We start from the raw sequence: 19,707 nt of genomic DNA, 5'->3' as shown, positions 1-19,707 counted from the left end.
CAATTGTGTCTGTATTTTTAATGCTTTAATGTATTGCATATCAGTACGTCATCAGCTATACATTTTAATTATTTTATATTTTGACAGCATTTCGTAATTCATGCAAAGTTTGTTTTACACAAAATATCAGTCAACCAAGTTTATAATATTATTATTACTATCTTATTGTGAACATTTTTTCGAATAGAAGCCAGAAGGAGTACTTAAATACTTAAAGTTTTTTGGAGCATACCTAAAAGATTAAGAATTGAGTCTTTTCGATTTTCTTAACAAGTTTCTAAATGTAAAAAAAACCTATCGATCACCGTCAAACATTTTGATGGATACAACAGCGCGTGTTGTAGTTACTAAGTTTATTTTATTGCAAGACATGTATTGCGTAATACTGAATCTTGTTGTTTTTATATTGAATATTTTTTTTTTTTTAAATCAAATAATTTAATAAAAACTACGAAATTCCATAAAATTTCATAATAATTCATTAGTATAAAACAATAATAATTTATTTTATACAGTATAAAATATATTGATTATCGTATAATTAATTTTCCATAATTTGAGTTAGAATAATTTATGAACATATTAAAGTATAATTATTAGGTATATTTAATGATTAATATTCATTAAATGTATTAATAATAATTATGATATAATTATAATAAATCCCGTGCAACAATTTTTGATTTCAATGGGATCTCGTGTACGTCGATATTCAGGTGGTTTGAAATTATTTTTAATCGTACGCGCTTCGACTACGGTTCTTCGATTACATTAAACCGTCGACGGTTTTGCCTCATTCGAATTGCAAAATATGTTCCCCTCTTATACCTACGCACGCATGCAATACGCGTTTTATCATCCTCCTCTTCGCATAACTCTCATCCCGTCTATAAAATGTAATAATAATAATAATAATACATTTCTCTCCTAATCTTTCTCCGCTGTCACCGCACGCGCGCGCCGACAATCATAATCGCAGAATGTGCGCCTTCGATTTTGCCCCAAACAATAAATCCGGTGAGCATCAAAATATAATATTTACACTACGCGACGATGGTACTAACAAACTACAAAGTAACAGACGTTTGTCGGTCGTCAGGAAGTCTTGTACTTCAAATATTTTAATATTACAAACGATTGTGAATAATATTATATACAAACATTGTATGTTTTGCTCGCGTATGACAATAGACTCGCAAAGCAGTTTTCGAATAATATTTTTTTTTATCTATACATCATTGACAGAAATCGGGAAGTTGCCGCAAAGTTTTCCAACCAAATATAAAAATGTAATAATATAATTTTTATATATTCCTATACGAATGGTGTCCAAAAAAAAAGTGATTGAAAGATTTATCCATACTAAAAGTGATAAAAATGTTGACTGAAAAAAAATATATGCCTCGTTTCTATAAACTGCTCGAGTGAACCACGATCGCCTGCTATTTCTTTTAAAAATACGTAGGAAACCCGAAAAAAATACTATCCATCGCCTCGATGCAGGGCTACAAATCTACACAACACATAATAATATATTGGAACCTAAAAAAACCAAAGTTTTACGTTATATGTTTTCTGTAATAAACTAATAACTAATGATTTTTATATTTTATTATCTTTTGTGTCAGCCTCCCCTAATTATTGTTTCACCCATTTGATTCTGTACTATACATTAATAATAAAATATTATGTGGGTAATATAAAAATACATTTATGAAATATTTTTTTGAATTTAAAATTGTTTTATTGCACGATCTGTAGACATGGTTCACAAAGAGATGAAACCTAAAAAAACTCCAATTGGAGGTTCTTTGAGCATTTTTAAAATATACATTATTATTACTTATGCGGAACTTTATGACTTCATAATATTACATTTTTCAATTTTGCCATTGAATGAATTGGCCAGAATTGATTATTATTTATTACTTATTTTAAACGTTTGAATACATTTATATTTTTAAGTATTCCCAGATCCCAGTATAATTGAACGAGAAAATTGGAAAAAATATTGGAATCGTTTGTAAGTTAAATAATTATTCTTATTGCTTTCAAATTAAAATACACTCGTACAAGTGACACATTATATTTTTTTTCGTTTGACTGTTTTTGTATATAATTTAGACTATAATATTTAGGTCAGGGGCCTGTATTTTATCCGTTGTTATCAAAATGCAATTTTTCATAGAATATGTATAAAAAAAATAAATTCTACAATTATTATTCTTTCATAATACCTACACGTTCATACACACCTAATAATGTATTCACGTTACTCGTTTTTCTAAGAGCGATTCTGCATAAAGTAGGGTGGAAATTATGATTATCTACATCTACTATTAATTATTACCTATATCTATATTTGACTGAAATGTATACGTATATATGATTACCATACATAACATATCATGTTGGTATATCAACCATAACCCGTTAAAAATATAAAATATAGAACTTTTGACTATTTTTTATGATTTTATTCCGGAATTGCGTATTTACAGGTGATAGGTAATAGGGACATTATAAAAAAATTATTAAACCCAAAGTCAACGCAATATTTTTCTCTGCGTTGAACCGTTGCTCCATTATATGGACCTATGTACAAAATATTATTGTCGAATGAAATACGCTGTTAAGAGGATGTAAGAGGATGTATGCCTATATTAATCTATAGCGCGTTTATATACAATCGTCACGTGTCATATGAAAACAATGTAATGAGTATAATAACTATTAACCATTGTACAAAAAACAATAAATAAATAAATACTTCAACAACACACACAAATATTGTACATTATTATTTATTTATCGATAACGAGGGCCCATATTTTGTGGGCTGGTCTAGGTTCCGGGCTCCCCGAAAATATAATGTTTTCATAACCCTCTTTAAAATAGCCTTTTAAAACGTAATTTTAAAACGTATGATTATGTTTGATATCGTGTAGATTTAAGTACGCGGACAGTGCATAATAATATATTCATCCACCGCATACAGTTAGCCGACCGGTGGTTGAAAGTATCTAGTTGTGACTAACACCAGACTCGTGGCTTTGGTTCTCGAACTCGGCGCTAGACGTCTGTTTTTGCATCTTGGCTGCCATCCGGTTCCGCATACCGCACATCATCCGGCCAGCGGCGCTAGACAAATATTGATCGCCGAACACCCAACGGACTACGTTCACCACCATCAGCTATAAAATCATATTATTGTGTTACGGTTGTATACTATAGGTATACCTTGACACCTTGTATACTCTCTGGTACAAGGTATATATGGGTATAGTGTCGTTATCATAATATTGTCTGGTTGCGGTTAGGTTGGTTAGTTAACAAACATTTTTTTTAAACTTTACCCGATGGTTATTTTTGGTTAGTTGCGTACGTAGTCGCTGATATTTTATTGACGTAATCAAAACTATCACCAATATTTTTATAATTTTAAATTTGAGAAGAAACCACTATATTTTTAATCATTGTTGAAAGATAAATTTAATGCGACACGATGGCTAATGCGCACAAATTTTGTTGTACCATTTTACCGAAAACGAAAGTGATGGTTTTAATGAATATACGTATTAATATATAATATAATATACTGATAGAATATTGACGGGTAAATCTGTGAGCGATGTTAGGGTGTTGCCTTGTGATAGAGTTTTCATAATCGTTTTACTTTACAACCGTCAGTGACAATATTATGCGTTCACAGATTTATCATAATAATCCAATATTTTTACACATTTTCCATTTTGCTTATGTTTATTAATTATTTAGCTCAGAATTATTATTGCATTATATCAAAACGGCAGAACCTGATTACATTTTATAAGTTTGCATAAAAACAGTATTTTTCAAAAGTCTATTAAGATTATTTTTTGTCTCCAAAATATATTATAGTTACTTATTATAATTTATATCATATAATATCGATACCACACTATCAAAGTTACCTAACCTTATAGTTCTAACTATTAGGTTAGGTTACTGACAAATTAGGCTGAGAAATTAATGCACTAAAAATGCATGAATTTGCTCTAAATCAGGGTCCGGATGATTTAAAAAAATAAAACAATTTTGAGGCACATAAAGCCAAGGCTGGGCAAGTTAATGATTTTTTTTAACTCAGTTAAGTTAAGTTAATATGCACCAATAACAAAAAGTTAAAAGTTAAAAGTTAATTTAACCCTAGGTTAACTCAGTTAAGTTAAAAGTTAATACACACGTTTTGTTAACGTTTTATTAAGTTAAAAAAAAGTTAATTTGTTTTTACAACGCTAGTGTACTTAATTTTTTCCAACCTAAAACTAAATTATAGGATATAGTGTTAATACTTCATACAGTATTATTTCCATATAAGTTAGATTCAAATGATATACATTTTTAACTTTAAACAATTTACGATACATATTTTTTGACATGAAAACAAAATAGACTGAAAAAGTAAAATATTATAAAATTAAAAACAAAATAAATTAACTTAACTTACTTCTTAAAATGAAAAATTAACTCGTTAATTTCACGTTAATTAAGAAAGAAATTTAGTTAGTTAACAGTTAAGTTAATGAAAAGCCAAAGGTAACTAGTTAAGTTAAAAACTTAAAATAAAATTAACTTTTTAACTTAACTTTAACTTTTAAACTCGTTAATGCCCAGCCTTGCATAAAGCTTTTAGTTTCTGAGCAGAGCGATTTAAAATGATGTGTGTTTTTTTTTCTTTATTTGGGTCGGTCATTACCTTTCGGGGAAGTAAAATGGCTCGATTTTCTGCTTCAGTATCTTTTTTGGTAAGATTGTTATGTAGGGGTCAAGAGTAAAAATTTTAGTTTTCAAAAAAAATATTTTTGAAAAAACCGATTTTATTTTTGGTGTAAGTAACTCTAAAAAAAATAAGTGTAGCAAGGTTAGGTTAGGTTAGGTTACATGAAATGTTCACTGAATATTTATATTTTCCTTTTCCAACACCACATAATTTTCAAAATATGTATAGACATAAGAAAATTTTCGATTTTTTTAAAATTAATTTTAAGAATATAAGACTTTTTTACTCGGTCAAAAAACTAGAAAATATAATACCAGATTCCCCATAAGTTTTCTTACATTAATTTAACAAAAAAAAAGTTTACTGAAAAATCGAATTTACATTTTTTATGAACGTTTGAAGTTAGACATTGGATATTATCTTTGTATTCAATTTTACCATTTCACATAACTAATTTATATTTTATATAGGTACCTATAATCTATAATATAACCACTAAAAAAAGTCTTGAACCATCTATTACCTAAGACGCAACATATTTATATCATTATTATACGTTACCATGAGCGTGTGCGACGGGTAACCAGTGGTCGTGACGCCGGACCGCCCGGCCGACAGCGGCGACGACGGCGAGTCGAAGACGGCGCTGACCACTCTCGCTAACCATCTTGGTTCGTCTGTCTTACCATATTCGCCTTCGCTGTTTCGGTTAGTCCGCGCTCGCTCTCGTGCTTTCAGGCCGCAAAAGCAGTGGCAGTCCAACGACCGGAGCGAGTGGTTTGCGTACGACCGCGGTACCGGCGCGTACGTCCAGCCCGTGTCGCCGGTGGACGTCGGTCGGATCTTGCTCATCTTGGTGGCCACGAACCCGGGCGTCAGACACCGGACCGCGATCTGATTTTTCGCGCTCTCTTCGTCGTACTCGGCCGCCAGCTCCACCGAAAATTTTTCAATAAACGCCTGTGCACAAACAGACAAGACGCAGTGCTTGACGACAATCATTTATGGTTTTATATACCCTATCCTATACCGGTCTGGTAATCGGGTTTGGGGGTAGTTACTAAAAAATTTATCGGTGCATTAAAAATTCCGGTAATATCGAAAAATACGTCAATCCGTTTTCAAAATATTATGGTGGTCAAGTGTCTTAGACTGGTTATGACTGACCTATAGTTGTTATCGCGTTGACGCGTATATGCGTTTTAGCATGGAAAAAACTCCGACGACTACCTATAGCTATACTGCATTGCAAATACACTCAAGTCACCAAGTGTGTACACGACTTGCCAACAGGCAAAATAATCATTATTTATACTAATTGTTTCAATCATGAAAAATATAATGAAACACAGACAAGTCTGTTATGTATATCACGTTCTGAGTGTTAAATTCAAGACCTTTTGGACTTTTTATCGTGCAATACGATTTTTACGAGAAAAACACGAGTGTAAATAATAAATGCATATATACCATGACATATACGATATAGTATATTATTATACTAACTGAAAAAAATATTAAGTTTCACCTAGTAATGCTATGTAGTATGTATTGTGTAAATGTACACACATTAGCGCGGTACCTATGCGAGTTCATTTTGATCGTGAAAAAAAGGTAAATTCGTCTTGTACAAAATTATTTAAATTTAAATTTACTAGCTTTTTGAATAGACAGGTGTGTATAGATTATAATAATATGTATACTATACTATAATAGGAATAATGTACAGTGTTGGATTTAGCGGAGGTATGCAATGGACTGGGTCCTCGAGGTTGAGATTGGTTTAGAGGCCTCAGGCTGAAGTTCTAGATTTTCTAATTTTGTAAGGAACTAATTAAAACAAAATGAATAATGGTGAAGAATAAAATAATATTAAGAAATAACCCGCGTGACTCGATTTAAAGCGGTATACATTGAAATTTTTCCTTTTTAAAACTATATTCCATTTTATAAAAGTATCAAACACCAATAAATAAATAATTAGGTATTTATAAATATAATTTTTCTTTTTATATAGGGTTTCCAATATTAGTAGATGCACATTTGCACCTCGAGACTTAGATCCGGCACTGGTAATGTACATTAGTACCGGTAAAATACAGTTTTTGTACATGGACAATGTAGTACCTACTTACACATTAAAACTGAATATTTTTTACGACACAAAGTTGTAATCGTTCACACTTACAACACATTGCTATATTATTATATTGTGACAATTAGTACGAAATAAACAGTGTGCTTCCTACTATTGTGTTCATTTTATATCTATATATACATTATTAAGCTACATTAGGTATATATCCGAAATGCATAAGTACCGCAAGTACAGATTGAATAACAAAACTATATGATGCTGTGAAACGTATAGACTTTAATATTCTGGCACTGACATTATTTTATTATTAAGCAATATAGGTAACGCCAAAATACGAATTGTGTGCTACTATCTAGCAGACAATAATCTTACTAGAGAATTGGCTTGCTTTGGTTTTAAAATAAATAATACAACATTAGACATACGTGTCAATGTTGCAGGTGTTCAAAATCTCTATGGGATTTATAATGTACGTATATTATATAATATTATATTAGCCCATCCCCCCCTTACGAGTTTTCTCAAATGGGCCAAGAATTCATATGTACGTGAAATTAAATTTAAAAAAAAAAAATTGATTAAAGACTATTATCCATACTTATGTAGTACATTTTCTGAATGATATAGGATGTATATAGGATGTATTTTGTAGGTATGCTAAAGGTGAAAAATACGTATACGACAATAATTATTCGTAGTAGGTACAATACAATTATTTCGCAAGTTTATTACTGTAGTGTCGTAAGGTGAGTTAATCGCTAATCTGATGACTAAGTGGCCCACGATTGGTGTCGAATGAATCAATTTGTTTATGCTACTTGACATTACAAACGTAACAGTTTATATTATAATAAATCATTGTACCTTGGTGGCAGCGTAAACGCTGAGCAGCGGACACGGCAGCTTGGCCGATGCTGACGACACGTTTATGACGACGCCTCCGCCTCCGCGTTTAGGAGACGTGTATTCCGTGTCATCCAATCGCTGCCAGTAGTCTCCTTCCGCATCGTCGGCGTCGCGGGCATCGTCGTCGTCCGTATCGTCGACGACCATCAGTGGCATGACTATGCGGCACATGGCCACGGTGGCCAGCGCGTTGCACTCGACCACGTCGCGGCACGGATCGGGTAACGTGCCCGTACAGCAGGGCGCCAGGTCGAGCAGCCGTTCGGGTCGCGCGTAACCCACGCCCGCGTTGTTCACCAGCAGCCGCACGTCCAAGCGGCCAAGTCCGCGGCGCACCGCGTCGTAAGTCCCCGACAGCGGGACGGTGCCGCCGGACGACGTGAAGTCCGCTACGATGATTTTAGTCTTGACTCGACCCGCGTGTCGTTCGTCTGCATCACACGCGAATAGAATAAAATATATAATACCGAGAGCACACATCCACACGGCGGGGAGGGGACGTATTTAGGGGGTGGGAAATTTATTTTTAGGGTCTTAAGGGTGGCAGCAATATTGTCCACACAACCTACAACCATCGTCCATCGTCATTCGTCGACCAAGAGACATGGACATTTATTATCATAATTGTAGGTACCTATAACATCTATCTCACTATTACTATCTTATGTACTAATCAAAATATTATTTTAAATTTTTTATACATACCTATGTAACACATTTTATTTATAAAATATAATTGTTTCGGTTTAGTTATCATGCTTGGTAAAATATTTTTAATAATATGGTCATAATTCTCCGATAATATATATTAATTTATATAATATGTGACATATTTAATAGGTAACACAACAGCAGGCTGCTGATGCTACAACTTTGCCACTGTATCGCTCTATAATAGCTTGAAAATCAGTTCTAAAATCTATCTATTTTGTGTTATGATTCTAATTTGTTGTGTTTACTTATTGTGTTACACTGTTGCAAATTTAGTTTTATTAAATTGTTATCATAATATATTAAAGCATATTATTATATTCAGTTGATACAATCTCATATTTTGTTTTATATTTTAGGCATTTATAACAAACAATTTAGCATATTAAAATTAAAAAAGGTGGATAAATGGTAACCGGCTGTACAGTAGACGTCGAGTGAGTCACTGTAACTGATGAATTAAATTTGAATTCAATGACATATTGTTGTAGGTACACGGAAAACAATTCTGAACGTCAGCCTAGGATATTTTATACTATAATATTAATACCAACCGCTATTAGTTGTAAAGGTAGGTTAAATTAACAATTTTTCGAAAAAAACTACATTGGGTTTGCACTCATATTATCCTTATTTTTTGATTACAGTACGAACTACTTATGGGGAATCTTTTATTAAATGTTCAAATGTTAGCTACAAAAATTAAACATTTTATAAATTATTACTTCAAAATAATTTGAAAATCTTCTTTGACTTGACGAATTTTGATACAATTTGAACTTTCAACGATAATAAACAAAAATTGCACCTATGTATCTTTAATATTTTTAGATAGTTAATAACAACTTATGAGGAACTTTGCATTACATTTTTATGATTTTTGGCAGGACGAATAATTTTTATCGACATTTATAGAAAAAAACCTCCATCAAAGTTGGTGATCATTGATCAGGGCATTTTTCCACTAGAAAATGTGTCACCACACACAATAATAAACACACATTATTGTAAAATTAATACATGCATTGATATACTCTCAGAATTTAATATTTAAACTAATAAACAAAAAAGGGGGAGTCGGTAAATCACTCTGTTGTGTAGTAGGTGTTTGAAAAATGATCCTAAACGAAGTTGGCCTATAATACTAAATATATATTTAATGATATTATTCTTATTAAAGTAATTGATTTTACTAGCTATTAGTAGTAGCTAGTAGGTGCACAATTACACAAATACAATATAGGTTGGATTAATTTTTTTCAAAAACATTGTATTTGAAAATGTAATTGTGTGTCGAAAACTCGAAAGTATAAATTATAATACATAATATATATTTGAAAGTTTCAAGTACCTACGCGAATAATGTTTATAAACTACAACAAAATAACTAAAACCATTATCTTCGTTTATACATCTAATTTCGTCCCAATTTGAAGTTTGGAAATTGGAATGCACTATCATAGATCTATAGAATACTATACAGCGTATAGTAATAATAATATCATTATAATATTATATTAATTTACTATGTATACCTACGTACCGATGTGCTGCGCTACGTCTAGCAACTTGTGTAAGTTCCGACTGACCAGCGCCACATTCATTCCACGGTCGGCCAACTAGGTAGTTGTGCGTACAACACGTAATGAAAAAAACATAATATTTAAAATAGTTATTTATTCGATTGTTATAATATTCCGACGTGGTTATTCACCTGCATCGCGTACTCCATGCCGATCCCGTCGGTGCAACCAGTCACCACTACAGTGTCGGAAGGATTGCCGTCGGATAAGTTTTGCACAGTATCGGCCAAACGAGACACGCACATCATGAGACAGACCGACGTATCATCCGACGAACCGAAAACACAAATTACGAAACGTGAGAATGAGTGTGTCTGAATGTGCGACTTCGTGGTAATCTAGATACCAGCTGGTATTACCACTTTAGAACTATCGTGTATCCACAAAATATCTAGACCATTATTATCCGCTGTCCATTATTATTTTCCCAATAATTGTTAAAACGTTAATTAATTGTCTCTTGGTTAATGATTTGAATAGATAGGTGGTACCAATGACCTATCATATCATGTACCTATCATGTCTGGTAAATAATATTGTTTTATATATTTTTATGCAGGTAAACATATTATAATACACATTAAAGTTAAAAATTGTTGCAGTGATAAAAAGTAGTAAATTTACCAAATGTAATAAATAATTTTAATATAGGTATTAATATGGTTTTAATATTTGGAAGAAAATGGACATGAAAACAAATGTGTGGGAAAAAAATGAAAATACCTATATATACCAATATCTTTCATTTTTCTTTTGAGAATAATGAACAGTAAACGCGGTATCACGTTTATGGAGAAAAATCGTCCCACCCACACAATAATAATATCTTTATAAACTTTGAATTCCGCCAAAAAATGTCTTTTGACCGCGACAACCACGGTCATGTTATTAGGTTTTAGCAAACACGTTGATCATCGCTTACCCGCCCAGCTGCCAGCCATGCCATCAAAGTTCACGCCACCGCAGCACCGACAAGCGGGTGGGGCACGCTGTTGCCCGGGCTCGATGTCGCCGTGGCCACGGAACAGGGCGTACCGGCACCAGCACAGGGCCCGTCGGCCCAACCAGTACGTCCACGGTACCAGTAACCGGCGGACGACGACCGCCGCGCCCACGCAACACACGACCGCGTTGGTCAACCACCACAGCCAGCACAAAGACTTTGACTCTGACTCTGCAGACTCCATCGCACACGGTTCAGTTGTTGTTGTTGCTGTCGTTGCTGTACCGGTACTTGTCGTTGAAAAACGAAAAAAACGGCGACGGTCGTACGCCTCGAAAAACGACCTTTGACCGACGGTGTGATTGCGATTGCGGTGCTTCAAGTCACTGCAGTCTGGCGGCTTAGCGACACCGACCGAAATTTGAATTGCAAATTGCGTTATTATCTACGGCGTGGAATACGCTCACGACATTAAAATATTATATTATAACACACTGTAATATAACACCGTCGTTACGAGCAACGACGACGGCCGATATGACACGAAAATATTATTGTTTTAAATACTATATGTTAATTAGGAGGTAATTTTCGTTAGGGCTATGGTTGTTGTTGACTGTTGTTTTGGTTGGTTCATTAGGCAGTAGCGTATTTAAGAATTTGGTGGGTTGGAAAATACAATTTAAAATACACGAAAATATAATATTATTATTTAATGCTAAAATGTTATAAATATGTTTTTCTATAATTCATATGATAATATATTAATATCTTGAATATTTTTTTTTTTTTACTAGTCTTAAATCCTCGATGGCTGAACTATTGTCTGGTAGTTATATATATTTTTAATTTTGACATATTTTTATGATTTTTTACCTAGGTACTTAAGTTAAACTTGAACTAATTTGAATAGGTCAACGTATCGTGTTTGGTAAATAACATCACTTTTTAAATTTTATAGTATTTTTGTCGGGACCAAGGGAGTCGTATAGAAGTGTCCCGGTTGTCATATTTCTGCCGAGCTTCTTATGTTTATTTCGTGAGTACAATATATATGTTTTATGGATGTATGGTAGCCACATGTTTGACATATTCTTGCCTCTTGGTGGATCTTTTTTCATAAGATGAGCATGTGTGTGGTGCTTAAATAAATATTACACTGCTATTATTACAATATTATTCGATATTGAGGGTTAAAAATGTATTTGTTCTTGATTCATGATTAGCAAGTTATTATCTTTGTATTCTAATGATAGATCTAAGTTCTAATGTAATTTCAGTTTCTATATACAATAATTAAATAATTTCAATGCTAAACAATGATCTTGTGACATTTTAGATATAGAATAATTCTTTATTATAAGTGCTGAAAAGTGTATTATGCATTATAATTCAAGAATTAATAGAAATATAAGTACCTACCTAGTGAAATTTCTATGTGAGGGTAAACCATTATTAGTTCATCTTTTCTATTCATTTAGAGCATTTCTATTGCTGTTATTGTCAATGATATTTATAATGTGTCCTAGATACTGTAAATACACGTATTCATTAATATGAAACTGAGTGCTAGCCGCTAGGTCATCAGGGTTTCTGTAGCTAACAAATAATTTTTGCCTTCATTTTTTCCAATAAATAACACATCAGTCATCATTATAAATAACTAAATTTTCTCTTTTTTTATAACAATTAATTAGAGGTACCTATTAAATAAAAACCACTGGTCAAATAATAACAATAATATATTTAATAATAATTAATAAACACAACCGTGCTTAACTGGTTGGAGGTACCTAATGACAGTAATATAACTAATGAGCATAGATGTATTACAAGTTACAACCATATCCTTTGTATTACATGAATAATAAATAAATACATAAATAATGATAATAATATTGATCAATGATAACCATTAACCACTTACCACGGTATAACCATAATCAAATATTATGTAATTAGAACTAATAAACAAATAAAGACTTTTCACAGTTTTACCTTAGAGTAATATACTAATAATGTATGTGTATCAATAGAATACAGGAACTGCATAAAATACTATTATACCAAAATGTATTATAACTTTACCTTTTTGGGAGACAAATGAGGTTGTATAGTAACGAGGATTATAAGTTATAACAGCTGTGATAGTATAGCGTGTTATAAAATGTTTATAACTATATGGATAGTCGGATTTTTGGTATACTCCGTATACGTAACAAAAAAAAATAATTAATTTTCCTCCCTTGTTTAATGTTGTAACGTCATCATGTTGCCGCTACGAGGTACCGTCCTCCCCTAAATACACCATTGTAAACAGGATTAAAAATTATGAGGAGTGACCTCAGCCCTAGCTAAAATTGTGTATCGAATAATCGACAGATTAGCATGGGTTTTCTCTACCAACAATTTTTTAGAAGGGTTATACAACAATATACAATACTCTTCGACCCTCGTACAAAATGATATTCACCAGTGTAGTTGTATCGCAAAATGTATGCAAGGTATGTTCGTATGGAAATAGCATATGTGATACATTTTTCAGATTTGCTACCTATTATAATATTATAGAAAAGATGAAGCCAAACTAGATGGAGATTTATGAGTGTTGGGGCTATGTTGTACTTTTCTGGGTTTGCTTGCTTCGATCTTGAAACTTTGACGCAAACCAGCTAGTCATAATTTTAAATTCGTATATGGGAACTAATTTTTTTAATGAAAATATTATAATAATATCATCATTACAAATTATTGCTTTCTGGGATTCATAATATTGAAATATATAATAAACATGTACCCATATAAATGACGTATATAATATATGATATATATTTTCAAGATATTGAGACTATTTTATGATATTTATACCAAGAAGGCAAGAATATATTCATAAGTTACACCATTCTACTGTATACGTCAGCATCGACTTATAAGTTAACAAGTAAGATAATTTAAGGTACCCCGGTGCCGATGCCATTTTGTCCTCAAATATACATTCTGCGGGAACAACGATATATGCCTTGTAGAATCAACCAAATTTCATAATTTTTTTTCTAATTGCTAGAGGGAAATATTCTACAGCCCGCATCGATCTTTGTTTTTCCATATTTTATTTTCGAACTTTATAATATGTCTAAAAAAATACAAGATGAAAATCATTTTTTCACAAATTTTTTAATACAATTATTTGAAATAAAATACAAAATCAGAGATCGATGCAGGCTGTAGAAAGTCCTTCTTCTTTCAGATAAAAAAATAGTCATCAAAATCCGAAAATTCTACAAAGCTTCAGAGTGATTCCCGTAAAGTCATTTTTTTCGATATAATACACCCTATCAACCCCCCCCCCCCTAAATAGGTATTAGGTAGTATATTAGTGGAAAAGTCTTATAATTGCAGAAATGCCAACTAAAATATAAAATTTAATTTTCAAAATTCGTAGAATTGTGGACAATTTGAAAAACTGGCACCGGGACCCTTAATATCATAATATGATGGTAGGTATAATAATATAATATAGTATATTGTAACGTATTTGATCGTAGATATCATTAGAAATATAATTTGTATATTACTAGATTTAATAATATATTATGTATTTATGTAATTATGTGTCTATCACGGGCGTATCTTGTTATCGAAATGATTAAAGTCCTTTGTCTACTAAGTAAAGGTATACCTATATTATAGAATATAGGTTAACGCCACTGCTGAAACGCTACCCAATTATTATGTGCCTGTGTCTTCACAGTAACGTTGACACAATACATTGTATCCTAATTATGCTTAATTAAAGGCACCAACGGGTTGTGTCTCATTCCGTCAATATTTCCATGTGCCAAATTATTGCATAATATAATTTATATGATTCTATATAGGTACGCACGTGGTTGTCATTTAATTGGTATTTAATGCCATCTATTGTTATAATGGGGCGACTTTCTAATTCCCTTCAGCGATGAAACCCTATCGTCGATAATGCAGAAGAGTGGGCCCAGGACCTTTCCCATGGCCCGTTTTGTTATAATATTATTTTTATTCATACCCATCATAATATTATAATATATTTATATCTTATTTTTCTATGATGCATACGCTTAATCAGTTTGTGTTACATACTTACATACTTACATGGTATGATTTCCTCACCTATATCATGTCTTCATGTTTAAGTACGTATCATTATTGTAAAATAAATATTAAAATATAAATTTATATTTTAATAAATACCTACAAGTACATAATGTACTCGTTATATATTATACACATTAGTATAATATATAATCACAAGCCTTCATATTTGTTGACTAGATTTCCCTTTAATATTATATCAATTTCCTTCTTTCTTATTAGAGTTTTATGCCAACTAGCTTTCTCCGCCTGCTAAATTAATTATTATTTTATACCTAACTCATCATAAAACAAATTATTAATATTAATAAACAAATCTTTTATTTTATTAAAAATTGTCCATTATATTTCTTTACTGTAGGTATTTTAACTAATATAATAAAAAATTAAATTCCAGTGTACTTCAACTTCGGTCTCAGGCACTGGGAAACATGAAAAATACAAGTCTTTACAATATGCTATGTTTTTTTTTTAGCAACATCATCAGAGTTCCAGTTGTGTTCTGCAGTTTTTTTCACTTTAATATTTATTTTTAAAATTATTATTCTAAATCTATAACAAGTTCTAAAATTGAAAGAGTTCAAATGTAAATATTTCAAAACTTTTCCATTTCGTAATTTATTATTTAACATACATAAACTTTAAAAATTAGGCATCTATATTACACTCACTCCGTGAAAAATCAAAATATTTTATCATATTTTTATTATTTATAATTTTGACTTGAATTTCATCAATTTACTGAAATGTTCACAATCACTTCTCACATAAGTACACCATGCACACGAGCACTATAAAAGAATACATGACCCTTGATAAAGGGCTGCTTTAATACCTAAGAAAACAATATAAACACTATCGGCCAAACTAATTTTCTAAGGCTTTATTTTACCAGTTAACCTTTCTCGAAAGTTTATATTTCTATTAAAATATTGTCCTTTCAATTTAGCAGAAATAATTTTCGCCGAGATCATTTTTCTAGAAAAATATTGGAAGAGTATACTGTTAAGTCTTAATGGTTTTCCGATGACCTATTTTTATAAGAATATACTATCCAACTTCTGTAATATCGTATTTCCAGTGTTCTATAATGTAACTTTTCAATAAAACTACAGTTGAACGCAGTTGTAGTACTTAGACGAAAATATTTTTTGACTGTGCTTTACTTATGAGCATGCTTTCAACTTAAATATTTAGGTATTATAAAAGGTATTGAATGTATTAATTGTACATTAAAAAATATACATAATAACCATTTAAAAACATTTAGACTAATTTTAAGTTAATTATACTGTTGATAGCAGCTATAGTAATGTATTATGTATATAATTAATATTATAATTTTTAATGATAGATATTACTATTAAGTATATTATAATATATTTGTTTTTTCGAAAAAAATAGTTCAACCCACTTTATAAGTTATTGCTTATTAGTCTTTGCTCAGAATCGTTTTTTCATACTTATATGCCTATATATACCTACAATGATATGTCATTGATTCAAATTTAACACATTCATTATTGCAGTGAAGGTCATTCAATGACGACGTATACTCGAGTACCTACTCCACTTCTACTATACAGCAGAGCGAGTTTTCCGTTTTTTTTCTTTGAAGTACTTAAGTAGATTCAATTATTTTCAATACTTTTAGTGTAGGCACTATACGTAAATCGATAATTAAGTAATTTATAATAAGCTGTGAAGATATTGGATTTTCATAAAAGTTTTTATCATTGAAAAAATATCTTGTCATCTAACCGTGTGACAAGTTACGGAGTACATATTATATACCTGTACCCAACAGACTAAACAAAACATGTTACATAATTTAATAATACATAGCATAATATAATTAATAAATGTTCTAAAAATTTTTAAAAGTTTGTTTTGAGTAAAGTTCATGACAAATTAAAATTTGGTTTCAGGTATTATATCGGAAAATTAGGTAATAATAGGTACATAAGTTAATACAATTGTCTAAATATTGATGTTTTCATACAAAATAATTAGTTGTTGTGTAGCGCATTATTGGTATGGATTTGCGGGAACGCTCTGCTAATTATTTTAGATTACAGTCACACAAACTAATAATCAGTAATCAACTACACTCACCTTCACACTAAACGTTACCTATATTGAACTTTTAAAAACAATCGGTATCAAAGCCCGTAAGATAAAAAAAAATGGAATATTTTAATTTCCTCTTAAGAATGAATATTTTTAAGTTTTTGCAAAAACATCACATATTTTATATTATTAATTATTGTAATATTATATAATATATTATTTTTTGTTGACTAACAAATTAATGCCGACGCGTGCTGTACTGTTGGATACCGTGAGATTCATACAATTTGATTGTAAATAGTTTAAAGTTTAAACATTTTATTATGTGTAGAAAATCATAATATACATGTATACCTATATCACTAGGTATTTATTGATACAATTATTTAGACTCAGTAACAGTGATGGACTATGAAAAAAATTCGTCCCGGATAACTAATTTACCAGTACTCAAATAGGGCATAGGCAAATAGGTTTTGTTCTTTATATATTTGGTAATTTTTTAAAAGCTAGTTTAAAATAACTCATATTTAACATTTAGGTAATAACAGAAAATAATATTAAATTTATATTCTATTTTATGTACATAATGGCGTTTTTGAAATATTTAGATTTATTTTAAGCTACTGTCTATATTAATAACACAAACCTATTTACACTGTTCTACAGTAAGTCATCAGTATTGACTCAAAAGTGAATAACAATAATATATTATCTAAAATCTAAATGTATACTATTATAATATTATTTAATAGATTTTGAGCGGTGTAATGTATTGCCTTTACAATGTGCTTTTTTTTTGTGTCTTTCATTACCTTTTAAGACAGTAAAAATGGTTAATTGTTCTACACCAGCATCTTTTCTGGTAGGAAAGTGAATCTAGTTGGTACTTCAGGGGTTAACTAATATCCAATAAAATAAACAAACAAAAAATTGTTTAAGGAAAAACTGAGATTTCTACGTTAAACTAGTTTTTGAAAAAATCGCTGTTGTTTTTTAGTATAACTTTAAAAAAAATAAACTTATATAGATAACATTTTTACAATATTAGCACCATAACATTTTCAAAATATTGCGCTTTTTTGAGCCATTTATAGGTATAAAAAAATGTCGAGTTTATTAGTTTTATTTTAATGATTTTCAATACAACATTTTTTGGTCAGTCTAAAAACTTTAAAATGTTACAACGTTCCTTATAAGTTGATATTGGTGGAAATTAAAAAAAAAGTTGAGCATAAATCCACAGATATTTTTTATGAGCGTCTGAAGTTATAATGTTGACAAAATTCATCATAAACACAAAAATTGACAGTTATCAAATCATCGTACATTTTCAAATTTATTGTAGTTAAAAAAATTATAAAAAGTTTAATTTTTATATCTAAAAATTTAAAAGGTTCTCATAAATAATTCTACTGTAGGCAAAAGATCTAAAAAAATATAAACACAGTTCTTTTTAGTGACGTTTAATGTTCATATAAGGACGAAATTACATATTAAAATCAAGAATTACGGTTTTAGTTATTTTGTTGTAATTTAAAAATATTATTCAGAGTATATGTCATAGCATATGACAGTTTTAGAGTATATTATTATATTTTATACTCACAATGACCTTTTAACCTTTTATCGCAGATTGCAGCAGTAGGTACTAAATACTAATGCATAATAGTAAAATAAATTACTTTAATCAATATATTATCAATTATACCTACTATTAGTAATATCATAGGCTTCGCTCAGAATCGTTTTTCGTAATCAATGATTTTATATCATTGAATTCAAGTTCGGACACCATCCATTAGAGTGACCCACCTGTAGCCTACTGTACAGTAGAGTGATACCCACTTACCCGCATTGTAATTATTATTTTGTAATTTATTTATAATAATATAATAAGTGCAACGTTTTAGGTAAAAATTAATTCAACTTACCGTATAACTAAAAATTATAGCAAAATAAATTACTATATGTCTATATATAAATCTATTTATATATCATTAAATATAATCTGCTCCTCTGGTAATATACTAATAGCCTGCAGATCGTCTCAGCTCAGAACCATTTTTCGTATGCAATGATTTATTATTGAATTCAACACGACCATTACAGTTAGGTACTTACTCAATACCGATCTAAATTCGATACTTAATGTACAAAAGAGCGGTACCATTTTTTTTAAATAAAAATATTTTGAAAGGAGTATACAAGATAGGGATAAGCATAAAGGAACAGAATACAGCTGCAGATAAATAAATACACGAGCTAGGTAGTCGGAGAACGTACAATGGTTTATTAAATAAAACGACAATCCGTAATGAATAATATTACAACAATTTAATCGAACAGAGTCCGGATTCTCCGACAATTTTTTCCATTTTAATTGAAACACTAAGCTACATTTAATGTTATATTAGGGCCAGAAGAATTTTTGGTTAGCTGTGTATCAATACTAGTGGTGCACATACAATTTCATCATCTCAATTACACGTTAAAAGTTATG

The 19,707-nt window shown here is 30.7% G+C and overlaps 1 protein-coding gene across 1 annotated transcript; it reads right to left on the bottom strand.

Moving 5' to 3' along the window:
- Positions 1–2,788: 2,788 nt before the first annotated feature.
- LOC132936893 (uncharacterized) lies at positions 2,789–11,392 on the bottom strand. Its single transcript, XM_061003696.1, has 6 exons — positions 10,983–11,392; positions 10,192–10,238; positions 10,021–10,096; positions 7,725–8,197; positions 5,324–5,722; positions 2,789–3,194 (listed from the first exon to the last, which is right to left on the bottom strand). The coding sequence occupies exons 1-6, from the start codon at positions 11,245–11,247 to the stop codon at positions 3,024–3,026; spliced, it is 1,431 nt and encodes a 476-aa protein (XP_060859679.1). The 5' UTR covers positions 11,248–11,392; the 3' UTR covers positions 2,789–3,023.
- Between the last annotated feature and the right edge of the window lie 8,315 nt (positions 11,393–19,707).

The sequence above is a fragment of the Metopolophium dirhodum genome, chromosome 1 (genome assembly GCF_019925205.1).
Source record: "Metopolophium dirhodum isolate CAU chromosome 1, ASM1992520v1, whole genome shotgun sequence".
Lineage (NCBI taxonomy): Eukaryota > Metazoa > Arthropoda > Insecta > Hemiptera > Aphididae > Metopolophium > Metopolophium dirhodum.
The sequence above is the reverse complement of the archived record's forward strand: the minus strand, read 5'-3'. Positions and strand labels throughout refer to the sequence as shown.